Source organism: Pomacea canaliculata, linkage group LG6 (assembly GCF_003073045.1).
Source record: "Pomacea canaliculata isolate SZHN2017 linkage group LG6, ASM307304v1, whole genome shotgun sequence".
In the NCBI taxonomy this organism is placed as follows: Eukaryota; Metazoa; Mollusca; class Gastropoda; order Architaenioglossa; family Ampullariidae; genus Pomacea; species Pomacea canaliculata.
The window spans coordinates 5,786,013-5,800,988 of NC_037595.1; the positions used below are offsets into that span (position 1 = coordinate 5,786,013).

The following is a 14,976-nucleotide window of genomic DNA, read 5'->3' on the forward strand; positions in this document are numbered from 1 at the left end:
GAGACCTTGTGCATCTCCGGCCAAACCAGGACTCTTGAATAATGATGATAATAATGACGAAAGGTCCTATTGAAGAAGAGAATTGGCAAAGATGGTGATAAAATATATATTTATTCATTTGAATAACTGAACGGATGAATCTACGCTCGCGCGCGCGCTCACACACACACACACAATGTGTCATCGTTGTTAATAATAGTCGCACGTGCTAACAGGATGCTCTTTCTGAAGATGACGTCATCTGATGAGGACAACAGTCTATTGCACATCGACCAACGATGACGTCAGTCTGTGACGTCTTGACCCCCAGCACAGCGCGCGATGTCACGTGCAGATCAACGTCATCCCGAGCTCGTGGCCACCTGCAGGGGGCACTACTGTCGGTCGTGCGTCTTCTGACCAGCGCGTTGCTCGCTCTGCAGTGCGTGTGACAAGGAGGCGGAAGGCGGCCACCCGAAGCCGATTTCACCTTCGTGGAGGACTGTCTGTGTGGAGCTCACTGTCAGAAGTTTCATCATCCAGAAACGCCTGATTCGTAGGCTTCAACCTTCTAAACTTTTGACGTATGTCTTTTTTTTTTCCTCTCTCTCTCTTTCTCTCTCAGTTTCTCTTCAAAATCAATCGATTTTCGTCCACTGTCTAAACATGCACACTCGCAGACGTATACATATACCCAAGCGAAAAACAAAATAAAAACACATAAAAGTCACTATTTCATCGGTAGTGCGCGCATTTAAATAAACAACCGTGTGTGCAGCCTACCCCGGTCTACCAATTTCGCAGAAGAAATGGAGAAAGCGATGTGGACAGCCATGGCGTTAAGCCTTTGTCTCGGGAATGCCACTGCTCCAGCTTGTGCCATGGACTCGAACCGTTCTGATGTAGCCCTCAGCCTCGATGTCACTCCCATTGGGCTATGGAGTGTTAGCCAGCACTGGCGGATCGTCACCATGACCCTCAGTTCTGTGGGAGTCTTGCTCAATGTGATGGCGCTGATCATCATCGTGGTTCACAGGCAGGTGACGTCATCGTATCGCGCCATGCTCTTCAGCCTGACGGCCATAGACTTTGGCCTCATCCTGACCACCTTCCTCCTGGCTGTTACATCCATATACGAGGACACTATTGTCCAGGTAGGTGTCCAATAGAACAGAGTTTTAAATAATCACTTTTTACCTGTACATGCTTACTTTTTCAGAAACGAGAATTATTTGTTCATCCATCCGATGGACTTTGACTATTCTAGTCACGAGAAACAAATCCAGTATTGATGCAAAAACTTTCTTTCGCAAGATCAAGAGCTGGTTGCCTACACCACGCAGGTTGATGTATAGACCAGGGATATTAATTAAAAAAGAATAAAAGGTCCCTAAACCAACACCTGTGATTGGTACGAAATAGATCGTCGTCAAAACATTGTTAGCAAACTACAATCAACCTCAGCTGGTTTGAAATAATCAGACTTCTTTGTCGTGAATTTTCTAAGCAGAGCAAACGAAAATGCGGTGACTAATGAAAACCTGAAATAATGCAGACGATGGGCGCCTCTGGTTTCAGAGAAGCATGATGCTTCGTCGGCATCGACATTGCCTTTCACTTTCAGATATCTTTATTCTAAAAAAATGTCAAAGTGCAATTGGTTTAGTTCGTGCTCCTAAAGTTTAGCCTGTGGGAGCTTTCAAAATCTTAAAAAGAAAGAACACTGTGAGATTTTCGTATGATTGTATTAAATAAATTACTGAGGAGTACTGTTTAATAGTAATATTGTCACAAATTTTTTTTATGTAAAAATGATTCATTTTCCTGTGCAGCATGAATATCACAAAATGTATAATTTTTGCCGTCAGAGATGACCAAAAAAAAATAAAATAAATAAATAAAATAAAATAAATCCCTATAACAAGAGAGCTTCATGCAAAATTAAATTCGTTTAAAAATTCGTTGATCCGTTCAAATACAATGTATCCATGCTTAATAATCAAAGAGACATGTAAAATATGTTGCACATTAATCGCAAATTTTTTTAAATTCCTTTCATTTATATTAAGACATATACATTTTTATTAGCTATCATTTTATTGCTTTACTGTAACTCTACGTTGGTCCCATTCTCACACACATATATATATAGATATGTCGAGTTTGTATTTTTATTATTAAATACTTGTACCTAGGCACTTGCCCCTGACAACAAGGTCCGTATATAATTCGGAAGTATCTGGCAATAATTTTCTGCGCTGATCTTTCGTGCATCTAATTATGGAAAGGTCCATAACACACCGTATTTCCCACAGTAAACCCAATGGTCGAGTTTTCTCACTTTGTAGTTTTGTGTTGACTGCCTTGATTTCAACAAATATTTACACTGGCGCACAAGCTCATCGGTTGACCACATGCAAAATACACATGCAAGCCGGAGACCATAGGGATAGGCACATTCAGTTGAATAAAAACAAATAAAAATAAAATTAATCAATCAAACAGACATAATCAGAATTGCAAGCTTCAGCACGAGTTAGATGTTTCGTAAAACAGCTCGGGTTGTGGACACACAGTGCTAAATTAATAAACTGAGGAAAACAAAACAAAACACAAAAAAAGGAATAATGCAGTGAAGGAAAAAGAAGAAAAGGGGTGGCTGATCGAATAATTAGGCGGCAGTGGTATCGAAGGAGTAAGATCCGATTACCAACTTATGCCTGACTTATCCGATCTGTCATTCACCTATGCGCACCGAAAGAGTGCACGTTGCTCAGTTCATCATGCGATAAAATAATCATTCATCCCTCCCCTTTTCCCTCCCTCTTTCCCTTTTCTGGAGCTGTAGGTATGGTTCGGAGGTAGAGAAGCCGCCGGGGTAGCTGACGCCTAGCTACGGCCTCTTCTCTGTTAGCAAAAAATAATAACGATCATAATAATAAAATTCACTTATATAGTGCCATGTCCCAGCCCTATGGACAAACTTATGGCGCTTTACTACAAATAATAATAGGAAGAAATTGGACTCCAAAAAGACAGGAAAGGAAAAAGGATAAAGCGCGAAACGGAAAAAAGTGTGGTGCTGTTTGATTAACAACTGACCTAACACAGGACCCCATTATCAAACAAGAAATAAATACGAATTTCCCCATGTTCATAGAACCTTGTGGAAAAATCACGTAGAAAGAAAAGAAATGGAGGACCAGCTGTTCGTGAAGCCTGGTTTCACCACGGATGTGTATAGGTAATAAAGTTCGTTCTTTCACTTTTTTAACAGTCCAAGACTTAGCTTAAATCAGCAGTTTATTATATCATCCAGGATGTCATTAAGAAGAAGAGACCGAGAACATCCATGACAAACCTTTTCTCATGTCAAACTGGCTGTAGATAGCTTTTGCTGCCCTAGGTCCATCTCGTTGTCGACGTACACAAAACAGTTGACTGTGATGGTTCCGTCATGGCGAGAGAACAAAACTGAAGAGTGAGAAAAGCTGAAGTCGTATAAGCAAAACAAAACTTCACGGTCACGAAAAACAGTCCAGCATTTCACAAAGATCACAGCAGGTCAAACCATAGACTCAAAAATAAAAATTAACTTAGAAAAAAAAATATCAAAGAGAAATCTAGAGATTGTCTTCTCAAGTCGGTAAAGTGAGGAGACATTACTCTCACCTCAAGACAATCTTTGCTGCATTTGAGTAAATGTCTGACACACCCAGGGTATCCTCTAGAAGTTTGTTTTATTCTCGTCTACGTATGTAGAGTTTACTGACATGTGTGCGTGTGCGTGTGTGTATGTGTGAGGGAAAGGATACAGAGAAAGACCAACAACTCTGTGACACGATCTCTTCTATCTATTATTACTATTATTTTCTTTTTGTGTATTTCACAGACTGGAGGCACGAAAACGTCGCAAATCATCAGCGGCGCGAATTTCTCAATGACGATCACGCAGCCAAACCCCAGTGTCAAAACCGCCTGCCTCATTCTAACCGCCATGTTCCACAGCTTCCTCATCAGCGCAGCGACCACCACCCTGGCCACCTCTGTGGATCGGGCCGTGGCGGTGCACAGCCCCGTCCTGTACAGAGTGCTCAGCACCTCTAAGGTACCTATACATAGTTGTCACTTACAGAGCTAAATCTGTCCCTCCCTGCATCTCATCAAGCGCAATCTTACTGATGTACTTCAGTATTCATGACCGTGATGCCCTCATGACCTCGATCGAGGGTAGTGACAAAACAAACAAAAAACCTAAGAGTGATGGCATCAGCATGGTGCTCTTTTGTAGGTTAGGAGTGGCGCTAAGCTGGTAATGGTGATGGCGATGGCGAACGAATGGAAGTAGTGAAACACGTGATCTATTATTTCTGTATTTTTCCTCTTTCCTGTAATTTATCAAAGTGATTGATGATTTCACAAGCCCGCGGAGACGACCTTTACCAATAAAAATGTTACGTTTTTCGTTCTCGTCTTTTGCATCACACATTTAACATTTTACTGCAGCGTGGCGCAATTATATATTTGCTGAGCTGTTTGTGTGCAGCATTTGCGTGATGTATAACTGGTCTTCCAGAAAATATGATTATATATAGATAATTTATATAGTCGACCCGCCAAAGTAAGGGTATATGGAATGCGTCAGGAGTCAGTCAGATAGCCAAATCGTGAGATGAGCACCCGTCACGCTGCGACGACACCCGGCCCTTTGTCGAGACACAGGACGAAAGACTGAAGCTCGAGAGCCAACAGAGCGCGTCTGAGGCTGACCAGAACTACCGTTGCAGCTGTGAGTCTACGAGAGATAATGACTGCGACTGCAGAGACTGCAGCACCCTGCAACGACAGGCTTGTGTCGAGGAAGAGAGACACAAGACCGCCAGCCCGGAGACAGAGGGTCGGGTGTCGTCACAGCGTGACGGGTTGACTCCCAACAATCTACCTATCTGACTGACAAGCTGTGCACTGCATTTTATTTACACACTCATCCTCCATCTTGACACATAGATTAGCATTGCGCAAAAAGCAGGGGACAACAGGGACTCACAGACAAGACTATCTGCACGTTGCCTTCGCGCCTATGTATTTTCTAAGCTAACCAGTGCTCGGACAATGTCAGACACACGGGGATTTTCACAGAAATTTTACACAATTCTGCCTACCAGGGTTATTTTACAAGAGGGAAAACTATATATGTGTCCTATTTCTTGGAGGGCCATCTGTATATCATGCAAAGAGATACATACATCAGTAACAAGTACCATCAATCTCCTATAGTGATGCAGGTGGTACACGATTCTTTATCACTGTCAGGACCAACAAATAGCACAGGCGCAAAAAATTTGTTTCACGGGACTTTTTTAAAATTTCTTTTTTGTGACAATGCTTTTCTTTTTGCTTCTTTTGTAGAGCACGATGAGCTTAACCTTTGGCTGCGGTATCGCGCTATAAAGGCTTACTTATTCTACTTTTTCTTCTTCTTATTATTAACTGCAGATTTTCACACAACTGAACGGGAAGTAGCGTAGCATAATAGAGCCAATCAGAACGCACGAACCATTTCTAGCAACCTTCACAGCGACACTCAGCGTAGATGTTACAACTCTTCTTCGCTTCTGGTTTTAGCTTTAATCCATGCGCTCGGCGATTGGTTCCACTGGTTAAATGAAATACTCGTATTAATAAAAGATTTCAGACGAAATAACCCCAACTGAACTGTTTTCTTTATAACGAGAAACAAGGTTGCGAGTGTAAGTGATAGTAGAGAAGTCGAAAGCCGAGCGGCTGCGGCCTCACACAGCAAAGACAAAATTACAACTCCTTTCCCTGCGGCCTCTTAAAAAAGTGAAATCGATGTACACTGATTTCGAACAGGTTAAAAGTGCTGATGTTTATTCTCTCTCTCTCTTCCCAAAGGTAATTTGCGAAACAAAAGATGCTTTATGCTGGTCTGTCAGCCTCCAACAACATTTTAGGAAAATTTTGCGGTAACAAATTTAATCATGAAAGTGTTCGCACTCACACTTTTTTTTTCCTCAAATGCCCATCCCAACCCGTCCTTTAGTTTCCAGGAAGCCATATGGTCATGCGCACTAAGTAGCTTCCAGGAAGCCATATTGGTCATGCGCACTAAGTAGCTTCCAGGAAGCCATCTTTGTCATCTGCACGTGGTATGGGCGTCAGTTCGCACGCACCCAAGTCGGTCGTACTTCACATGCACACTTTCTTTGTTTTACATCTGGCGATTTCTGTCCTTTAAAAACTGAATGCTACAAAATAAGAAGGAAATAAAGAAAAAGTTTTAACTGGGCACCTCGCTACCCGATATGCGGGAAGCCACATGCCCTTGTTACATAATATAGAGAGTGGATAGATAAAGACGAGACGATATCAGATGATAAATAACACAAGACAATAGTTCATAACATACAATACTATTAATGCTACTACAACAATTAAACACAAAGGTCCGCTCCTAACCTAAAGCTAAAAGCCTGCTTCTACAATCCACGTGACTTACTTTAAGCAGCTAAGTCGTCCGTTCACTTCTCAACCCTCCTCAACGCACGTGACTGACGTTGCCACATCTGTCTCTGACGTATAAGGGTAAAAGCGAGAGAGAGAGCTACCTGGTTGGTTGATTTAGTAGAAAAGTGCTTGTACCTTGAGGTGATTTCTCACTATGGGGGAAGAGGGAGGAAACCGAAGTACCCGGACGCCCAGCCCTATGAACAGGTGTCACGTACAGAGAGTGAACTCTGAACCTTTTACTGCAGTGATGACAAGCGAGTGTTTTAACCACTACACTCCTGGCCACCCGGAAGTGGTGTCAAAACTGTTATCTGCCGATGACAGAAGACAGTTAGTCAGCTGTCTGAGCAATGTGCTGTGACATAATTGCTTGGTGCCGATGGGAGCATCCTCCTGCGGTCTCCTGCAGGGTCACAGAGACAGCCTTTGCTTTGATCAGCCAGGACTAATGCTGCTTCTTCGACTCCTCGGGAAACATTCAATTAGGCACAAATCAACATCAACATTAAGCCTTCCAGAACCATCTGCCGCTGATGACGTCAGATACACTATTAATGGAGCCCACAGAGAGGCTGCAGCGGCTACTTTTTGTTCAGTCTGTGGACATAATTTATAATCCTGCCCTTCTTTCTGGCCACCGACTGCACACCAGGTAGTAAACAACAATAAATGCTTTTAAGCATCGTGCTAGTAGAGTACTTAATTCTTGCCAGTGTAATAGGGGCTCAGATGCTTGCCTGTTGCGAGCAAAGTGAAGTGTAGCTTCATGGAGTGCCACCGCATTTCCTGACTTTTCCTATCGTTTCTGCTTCTTACTCGGGAGGAAAGAGCTCGCCGAGGAAACCGTGTACTTTCACCATATTTCATTTTACGGAAGAAGACAACCCACAAAGCAGGGGGCATCCTCCTGTAAAATTTATAAACGATTTAGCAGTGACGGAGGTTTCCTTTCGAAACGAATAATGGAACAAAAGTATTTTAGAGAGCTTCATGTGCTTCAGACTATTCTGACAGCAACTTGAAATTTCATATTGTACAGGGCAACCACTTTCAATTGTGTAGACACAGTAATTGCTGGGGAATGTCTGCAATTGGTTGTTAGGATATTTTGTCTTTGATGTAAGAGGCCGCAGCAGCATCCCCTAATATTACGTCATAACTAAAAAAAGAACAAAATGAATGTTGATATTTATGATTAATAAAACTCTTACTAAACTGCTAATCATAATATAGGCACTAACTACTTGAAACATTCGAAGCAACGATCGAATAATAAAAATTAAAGTTGCATCGACCGGGAATCGAACCCGGGTCACCCGCGTGGCAGGCGAGTATTCTACCACTAGACCACCGATGCTTCGGGAAGAGGTGTCGGAGGTTTATAAAATCTCTTGTGCACTGTTAAGTTTTCCCAATCAGAGTTTTCTTGTGTGTCGTCGTTGTTGTCGTTTATTTTGAGAAGGAAAAATGCTTCCACCTGAAGTTTTTCAGTTTTCAATTACATAAATTAATTTTTGTAATACTGTGACTGCGATAATTGTTAACGGATGCTTTGGCTCTGATAAAGGTGTTGCTAAGTGCATGTCATGTAAGGCCATTAGAGTGGTTGAGCATGCTATACTGCTTGAAAAGGACTTATAACTTGGGTTAATGACTTAAAGTGCTTGAGTTTAACAAATTGCTTTCTGATGACCTCCGTCCTGTTGTGTTGATGCTTGAAATTATTGGTTGTCATGATAATAGAAATGATGGCAAAGCTAGTGTTGTACTGGTTCGATTCTAAAAGCTCTGATACTGGTGCTAGCATTAAAGCAATATCCTGATGTCCTACAAATCCTATTTTTTCTGATATGTCCTTAATGGTTGCAAGATGACTTTTTGACAAATGATTAATTTCTTAAAACCTTTTTTTTAAAAGGATAACATTAACGTGCTTTGTGCTAAATCGTCTCCCATTCATTATGCAGCTCATGCCGTGAAGAACTCAACGCTTTTGAAACATTTTGCAACCTCTTCTTCTGAACTGATTTTAAACTACAATCACCAGTCAATGACTTTTTTCAACATTGCAAAAAAATTTCCTTCTAAAACAAGAAAAAAAAAAATCGAAACGAATTACACTTTTTCATGGACATGCAGACGTTTCATTAATATGATGCAGTAATGGATATAATGCCATGTGATGATGCAGAAGGCTTTGTTTTATTAATGTTTCTGTAAGTATGTGCGTCAATCTGCGTTTTAAAGCTTTAAAGTTTTACGCAAAAATTATGATTTCATGCACTTATTTTGACCTCAGCAAAATCGTAATACATAGGTTAGTCTCATAATGCCGTGGTAAGCAGCATTTCACCTGAAAATATTCAGCCAATTTTTCACAGCCTGCTCTGATGCCTCATGTATGTCATTGTGTATGTCATGTACGCCATCATGACGGGCAACCAGAGGAGAAAAGGCGAAACTATGATCTCATATAATCCGTGGCTTAATACTTATTTCAGGTCAAAATTGCCGTTGAAGTGTCGCCATCTATACTCATCGTCATTACAGGCATACTGACGCTGCCCTTTCTGCACCAGCCCGAACGAGACCCTCTTCTGCGTACCCTTGGTACTTGCAGACAACACTGTACTTATTTTCCAAGTAAGCTGGTCAGTCTGTCCCCTTCCCTTTTTCCCCAACAGGAACTGGGGCCTGGGGACTTTTGAGGGAACCTGACGGGTGGGTCACCCACGACTCGACCACTGCCAACTCGTCCAATGTCCAAGTGTCGATGATGGTCGTATCGCTGTAAGGTTTCGTGATAGCCTCAAACTTCTTTAGAGCTAGAGAGCAACAACTAAAACAAGGACAAACCTGAATATCAAACAGAACATTTATCTCAGGGCACTATGATAGTAAAAAGTAGCTTCTGAAACTGAAAGCAGCCGAAAAACACAAAGTATTTGTCTACAGGACCTGAAACAGAAGTTGCTAGAACGTTCTAGAATAGATATTTCTACACATTAATGATAGCAATTGTCTGGTCCCTTGCCAATGGTCGAGTCGTCCGTCGAGAATCTGTCATGAATCTTGTCCTGGATGTGTCATCCTCGGAGGTCTTAGCTTGTCCTTACCATGGGCAGAGCGATCAGGTGTCACAATGGTTAACGTGTTTGTCACCATCTTTACTTTTTGTGACATTAATTAATCCAACTGTATATTTTGTAAAAAAAATCCTATCTGGCTGCACACGTAGGCCTGCGTGCTGCTGCTGTCCGCCGTGGGCATGACGTTGACCTACACCAGCATCGCCTACAAGCTGACGAGGCGCGCCATCTTGGTTTTCCCCTTCTTCAGCCAGCGCACGTCTGATGACACGGCGCATGAACGTTACAACACGCGCCTCAGCGTCGTGCACGCTGCTGTACAGGCCATCTGGTTCTGCTTCGTCTACCTGCTGTACGCCATCTACATCATCTGGCTCGCCGTGTCTGGCATCGACCGCGTCATTGAGGTATGAGCCCTCGGTATGGCGGACTGGGGCCGGGCTGCACAGTGCGCTTCTAACTTCTCAAAAAGCCTTTTTAAAGTCGTGTCTAAGTAGGCTAGAGGCAAAGCATGGGAACTATAACAGCGTTTTACTCGTGATTTTTGTTTTTAAAATTCTTTTAGTGAAAACCGTTCTAGAATCATGTTGCTCACTGAGTTTTTTCAACCATTTTCGTTAAAAAAAAGTTAGAATTGAAATAAAAGCTAGAACTTTCAATTTAGAGACGTGCACCCGAACCCTGGACTAGGGTGGCTCGAGCGTTTGTGACTGGAATTCTTCTGGATGCTGTAACCCATTTTACACACTGATCAACCCGATAACCTCTATTTTTGGATAGATTAGACAGATAGATTAGGTAGATTATTGGATTGAAGTGCCTGCAAGTGGGTTACAGATAAAAGTGAATATCTATCCAAGCTCGCATCTCCTCCTCCATGCTTTCAAAAAAAAAAAAAAATGAATTAAGGACTTGGGGCGTTCTACTGACCATGTTTAAAATACATGCATGGAGGAAGAACTCCAATGCTCTTGCTTTGTTTTTGGATGGCTTGCTTGTCTGCTTTCCTGATTGAGTAATTAATTTTAGATAACCGCTGACTGTAATTATATTTTGTCCAGGTTGTTGGGTGTTTTTAAAGCCATAGAGTTAATTAATCACAGAGCAGAAAAGCAAGGGCTGATAGATATATTGATAGTGTCGTAAATTTGGTGAACTGTTGGCACTGTCTGGTTCATTTTCTCCATATTTCATTGACATTGTGAAATGTTATGGATCAGACGCAGAAAACTTTGATCGGAGCATCTTTTTTGAAGCGTAGTTTCAGGTTTTTTTGCCTGCATTCTTTGAGAAGATTGGGCGAGGGATGGAGAAACTTAGAACAAAGATACATGTTTTCTTGGTGTGACCATGTGACTGACAGTCTACATATTCAGGGCTTGGAAAGTTTATCTTAGACTTTTCTCTTCGTTTTCTGCAGGCCCAGCAAGTGCGCTTTTTGCTTTTTTCCTCTCTGCCCCTAACGAACAGCCTCACCAACCCTCTCTTGGTCTTCTTCCGTCTGCTGAAAGTGCGAGCCTTCTTAGTGCGCATGCGTTCAGAGCTGACGCACGTCCACACGGCGCACAATACCGACAGACCTCTTCAGGGACAAATGAACATCAATGTAACGCAATCTAGTTGTGAGGACAGGGATCATCTCTCGGCTGTTGGCACCTCGGAGCAGGGAGGAGCTCCAGGGGCTCTGCACTCGACACTACACCTCCGTGTTGCCGCGGAATGTGACACCACGACACCAGCCGCCGCTTCCAAGCCTGGTATCGATGACCATCGGCCTTCAACGTCTGATAAATAAAGTTCTCAGGAGTTGACGGACTAATGAGACATCCGGGAAGAAAGAAAGTGATCGATTTATTTAGTTTTTAAATTAAGGTTCGGAAAAAAACATGTTTTTTTCCTTTCATTCTTTCTTTTTCATTGGCCTTATCCTCTGGTTCTTTCTTTCTGTCTTATTATTTGCATTCTCTTTCTTTCTTTTTATCACTCTTTATCATTTTATTTCTTTTGTTTGTTCCTTCTGTCTTCAGTTATTTTTTTTTTCTTGTCTTTTTTTTTCTCAGTTTAACGTAGTTTATCAAACGTTGTCAAAATGTTATATTCGGTCCGAAACTTGACATGTTCTATACTGTTTTAAATAAGAAGGGAAAGACTGTGCTACATAAGCGAGTACGATGGGTAACAGGGGCGTTCTCGAGCTGTAGGTGACTTGTATACAGATTAAGATCGAAGACGGAAAAATGTCTGTTCTGACGAGCGTTCGGAGATCGAGTGTCCTCCGCGGTCTTCAAATTACGCCGTCCCCTTCCCATTGTAACCGCTTCTATTCCAAATAGAGCCTATGTATATTCAGCGATAGATGAATGAAAATAATGATTATGTTTCGTATATATATATATGTTTGTATTATTATGTAAAGATGGACGAATAAAACCGTAATCGCGTTGGGCTTATGTCACAAAAACCTGTTTTGTCTCTAAGAGATATCTTTGTAAAAAAAAATTAGAAAATTTAATGCTGGTTAACAAAGGGAAAATTTATGACCAACAGCTTCACTCTGAACTGTGCAGAACTGTGCGCTCATTTAAACGCTCTTTACAGGCTCCATCCTCGGACAGGACAGCCTACTACTCAGGTGCGCAAATCCCAGTTGTGTTTACCTGCGTCCGCTGAAAGCGGGTCAACGTGCTCTGATTTGAAAATGTGTTTTCACGAAACTGCTTCCAAGCCGTTTAGAGGTGTCGTGTTAGATTCAGTTTAAGAATGATTAACTCGGAGCTGTTCTAAACTTTTTTTGAAAAATACAATTTTAACGTTTTTAAAAAAAAATCAACATGGCGGTCTTGATTAAGCAGATTAATTTTTATTTATTTATATTTAAAAATTGAATCGACGAGATTGCTCGTAAAAAAAGGGACCTGATGTTGAATGCTGAATTATAAAAAGAATTGAGTTGTTTCGGTTCCGATTTGATATAAAAAAAGTTGTGGAAGAGATTGAAGACGACTGTCAAGGAAAGGTAATTTGAACCCTATTCAGCAGGTTCGAATTGCACTTCGGGTTTTTTTTTTTTTTTTTTTTCACGACCTGAAGTATAAAGATTGCGATTTGGTGGGGATGGGGAACAGGATGAACGTTCACTACTCTACCATTTTGCGAGTGATTCGTTGTGTATAAAATACCCGTGCACACCTTGCCCACCTGCACACTTCATCTCCTGACCAAGACGAGGCTAATCACCAAAAGCTGTTACTTCATGCCAAAGCAGGATTGTCCAATGTTGTTGGCTGTATTGACTGGACTCATGTAAACATAAAGGCAACTGCAATGCAGGAGCATGAGTGTGGGAGCCGTCGCAGGATGCACAGAGTTAATGTGCAGGTAAATAGTCTGTGATGCACAATATGGACTATTAAACTGTGTTGTCAGCTTTTTTGGATCAATGCACCATTCTCGAATTGTGCAAAAAACAGCAATTAGAGAGGATGTTACGGGCATACCAAGCATCTAAACGGCTGTATCCTAGGAGACAGCTGATATTCACTTCCCAAGTAGCTCATGAAACCTTTGTTACACCCACACACACAAGCACAAAGAAAATAGGTCCAACTTTAACTGTAGCTAACATTTTATTCTGGCATCCGTATGTTTCACAAACAATCATAAAACAGAAACTTATTTTACTGAATCATGTGCTGCTTATTAAAAAACATCAACATCCTTTGCACTATGCGCGCGCGCACACACACGAACACACGCAGACACATTTGAGAGAGATTAAAATACATGTAAACAAATTTAATAAAACAAACTTATACCTTGTCACACTACTTTCTCTAAAAGAAATGTTAACAGAACAGTTTTAATGCAGAAATCCGCGCGTGCAAACTTTATTACCTAGTAATTTCATCAAAATCTCTGTTCATCCATGTTTGATCATAAAAGTTGTTTCAGGAAAGGAATGTGTTTAAATGTTAAAACGAAGAACCAGAACACGCACACACGTACAGATGAAAGATGGAGTCAAACATTCTTCTTCCTGCTCATCGGAGGAGGTACCGGAGGAACAAATCGTAGAGACGCAGCATGGGTGAACTCATGCCCCCCCCACCACCACACACACCCCCGCGAGAGAAGATCCCCCAGTAAACAGTCGGTCCCCCCAGTGAACAGCCGTTCCCCCCAGTGAACAGCCGTTCCCCCAACCATTTCACGTTTTCTTTGACTTGCCTCGGTGTCGACCGCCTTCAGCGCAGAACCGTCGACTTCAGGGTGTCATGGCGGACAAGAAGACCACACCACCCCAGCTTCTGTCGGTTGACGGGGGCGAGCAGAGGCTCCTGGGGACGCACCCAGCTGCGGACGAAGTCGTTTGTCTTCTGTTCACTTTAGGAGATTCGCTTGAATCAGCTGCTCCACGAACTTGTATTACTGGACTGCTGGCAGACGATTTTTTCCAGTTTACTAAAACGAGGCAATCGTTCTAGAGGTCCATGATTTACAGAAAAAAACTAAGATCAAATAACGGTAATAAAATGAAGGATGAAAACACTAAACATATTTTAGATTGGAACACGCATTCACTGATAGATATGCTGTTTCTTAGATGATGAAATTGTGCTGAATTACCTTAGAATTATGAATAGTGCATGTTTCCTAATTCTGAGGAGACTTCAGAGTCTTTTAGACAAAAGCTAAAAGTGCATTCTCCAAAATCTGCAGGCTTCTTCATATATATATATCAATCAAAACACAGTTACACCCTCTTAAGTCTATACTCATAAATAGAGTCAAACTAAATTGTCCAATGCAAACCACCATATGTATGTGGACAATCTTCACTTTCATGTCAGCCATATAATTTTTTTCATTTTCTTTATTTGCTAGAAGAGCAGGAAAAAGAAACACTCAAATTCAGCTGAAAAGGCTTGTTACATTAACAATTTAAAATTGTATTAGCATATTTCAGTTTACTCATTTTAGCAGTTAATGTAGAGATGACAGCACTATCACATTAAATATATATTGGGTCCTTTGGTAACCAAACGTGTACCTGGGTATTGATAAACTGAGAAAAATAATCAGCTACCGAGCTCCAATGCCATCATTAAAACTCCAAAGTTTGTCATCAAAGACCTCTGTGTATCAGCAATCTTAACTGTTAACAATGGTAACAGATTATGGAAAAATTACTATGCATATCTCTTTCCCAGTAAAGAAAGCAAAACAAAAATAGTATCCCCTAAAAAACTAAAACAATTGGTTATTCTCTGAGTCTGCTGCATTCCAACATTTTTTCAGCAAATAATGTGACACAGGAGCATGGGTGGGGAAGTGATATTTTACTCTTCCTGTCACCAAAACAACAACACATGGCCAC

The 14,976-nt window shown here is 41.5% G+C and overlaps 1 protein-coding gene and 1 non-coding gene across 2 annotated transcripts; one reads left to right on the forward strand and one right to left on the reverse strand.

Annotated features, from left to right (window-relative positions):
- Positions 1–12,103, forward strand: LOC112567364. Its single transcript, XM_025244063.1, has 5 exons — positions 1–563; positions 758–1,133; positions 3,872–4,087; positions 9,012–10,006; positions 11,020–12,103. Exons 2-4 carry the CDS (start codon positions 789–791, stop codon positions 9,216–9,218), a joined length of 768 nt encoding a protein of 255 aa, XP_025099848.1. The 5' UTR covers positions 1–563; positions 758–788; the 3' UTR covers positions 9,219–10,006; positions 11,020–12,103.
- On the reverse strand, positions 7,797–7,867 carry Trnag-gcc. Its single transcript has one exon. It is a non-coding gene; the product is annotated as a tRNA-Gly (tRNA).
- Positions 12,104–14,976: the final 2,873 nt, after the last annotated feature.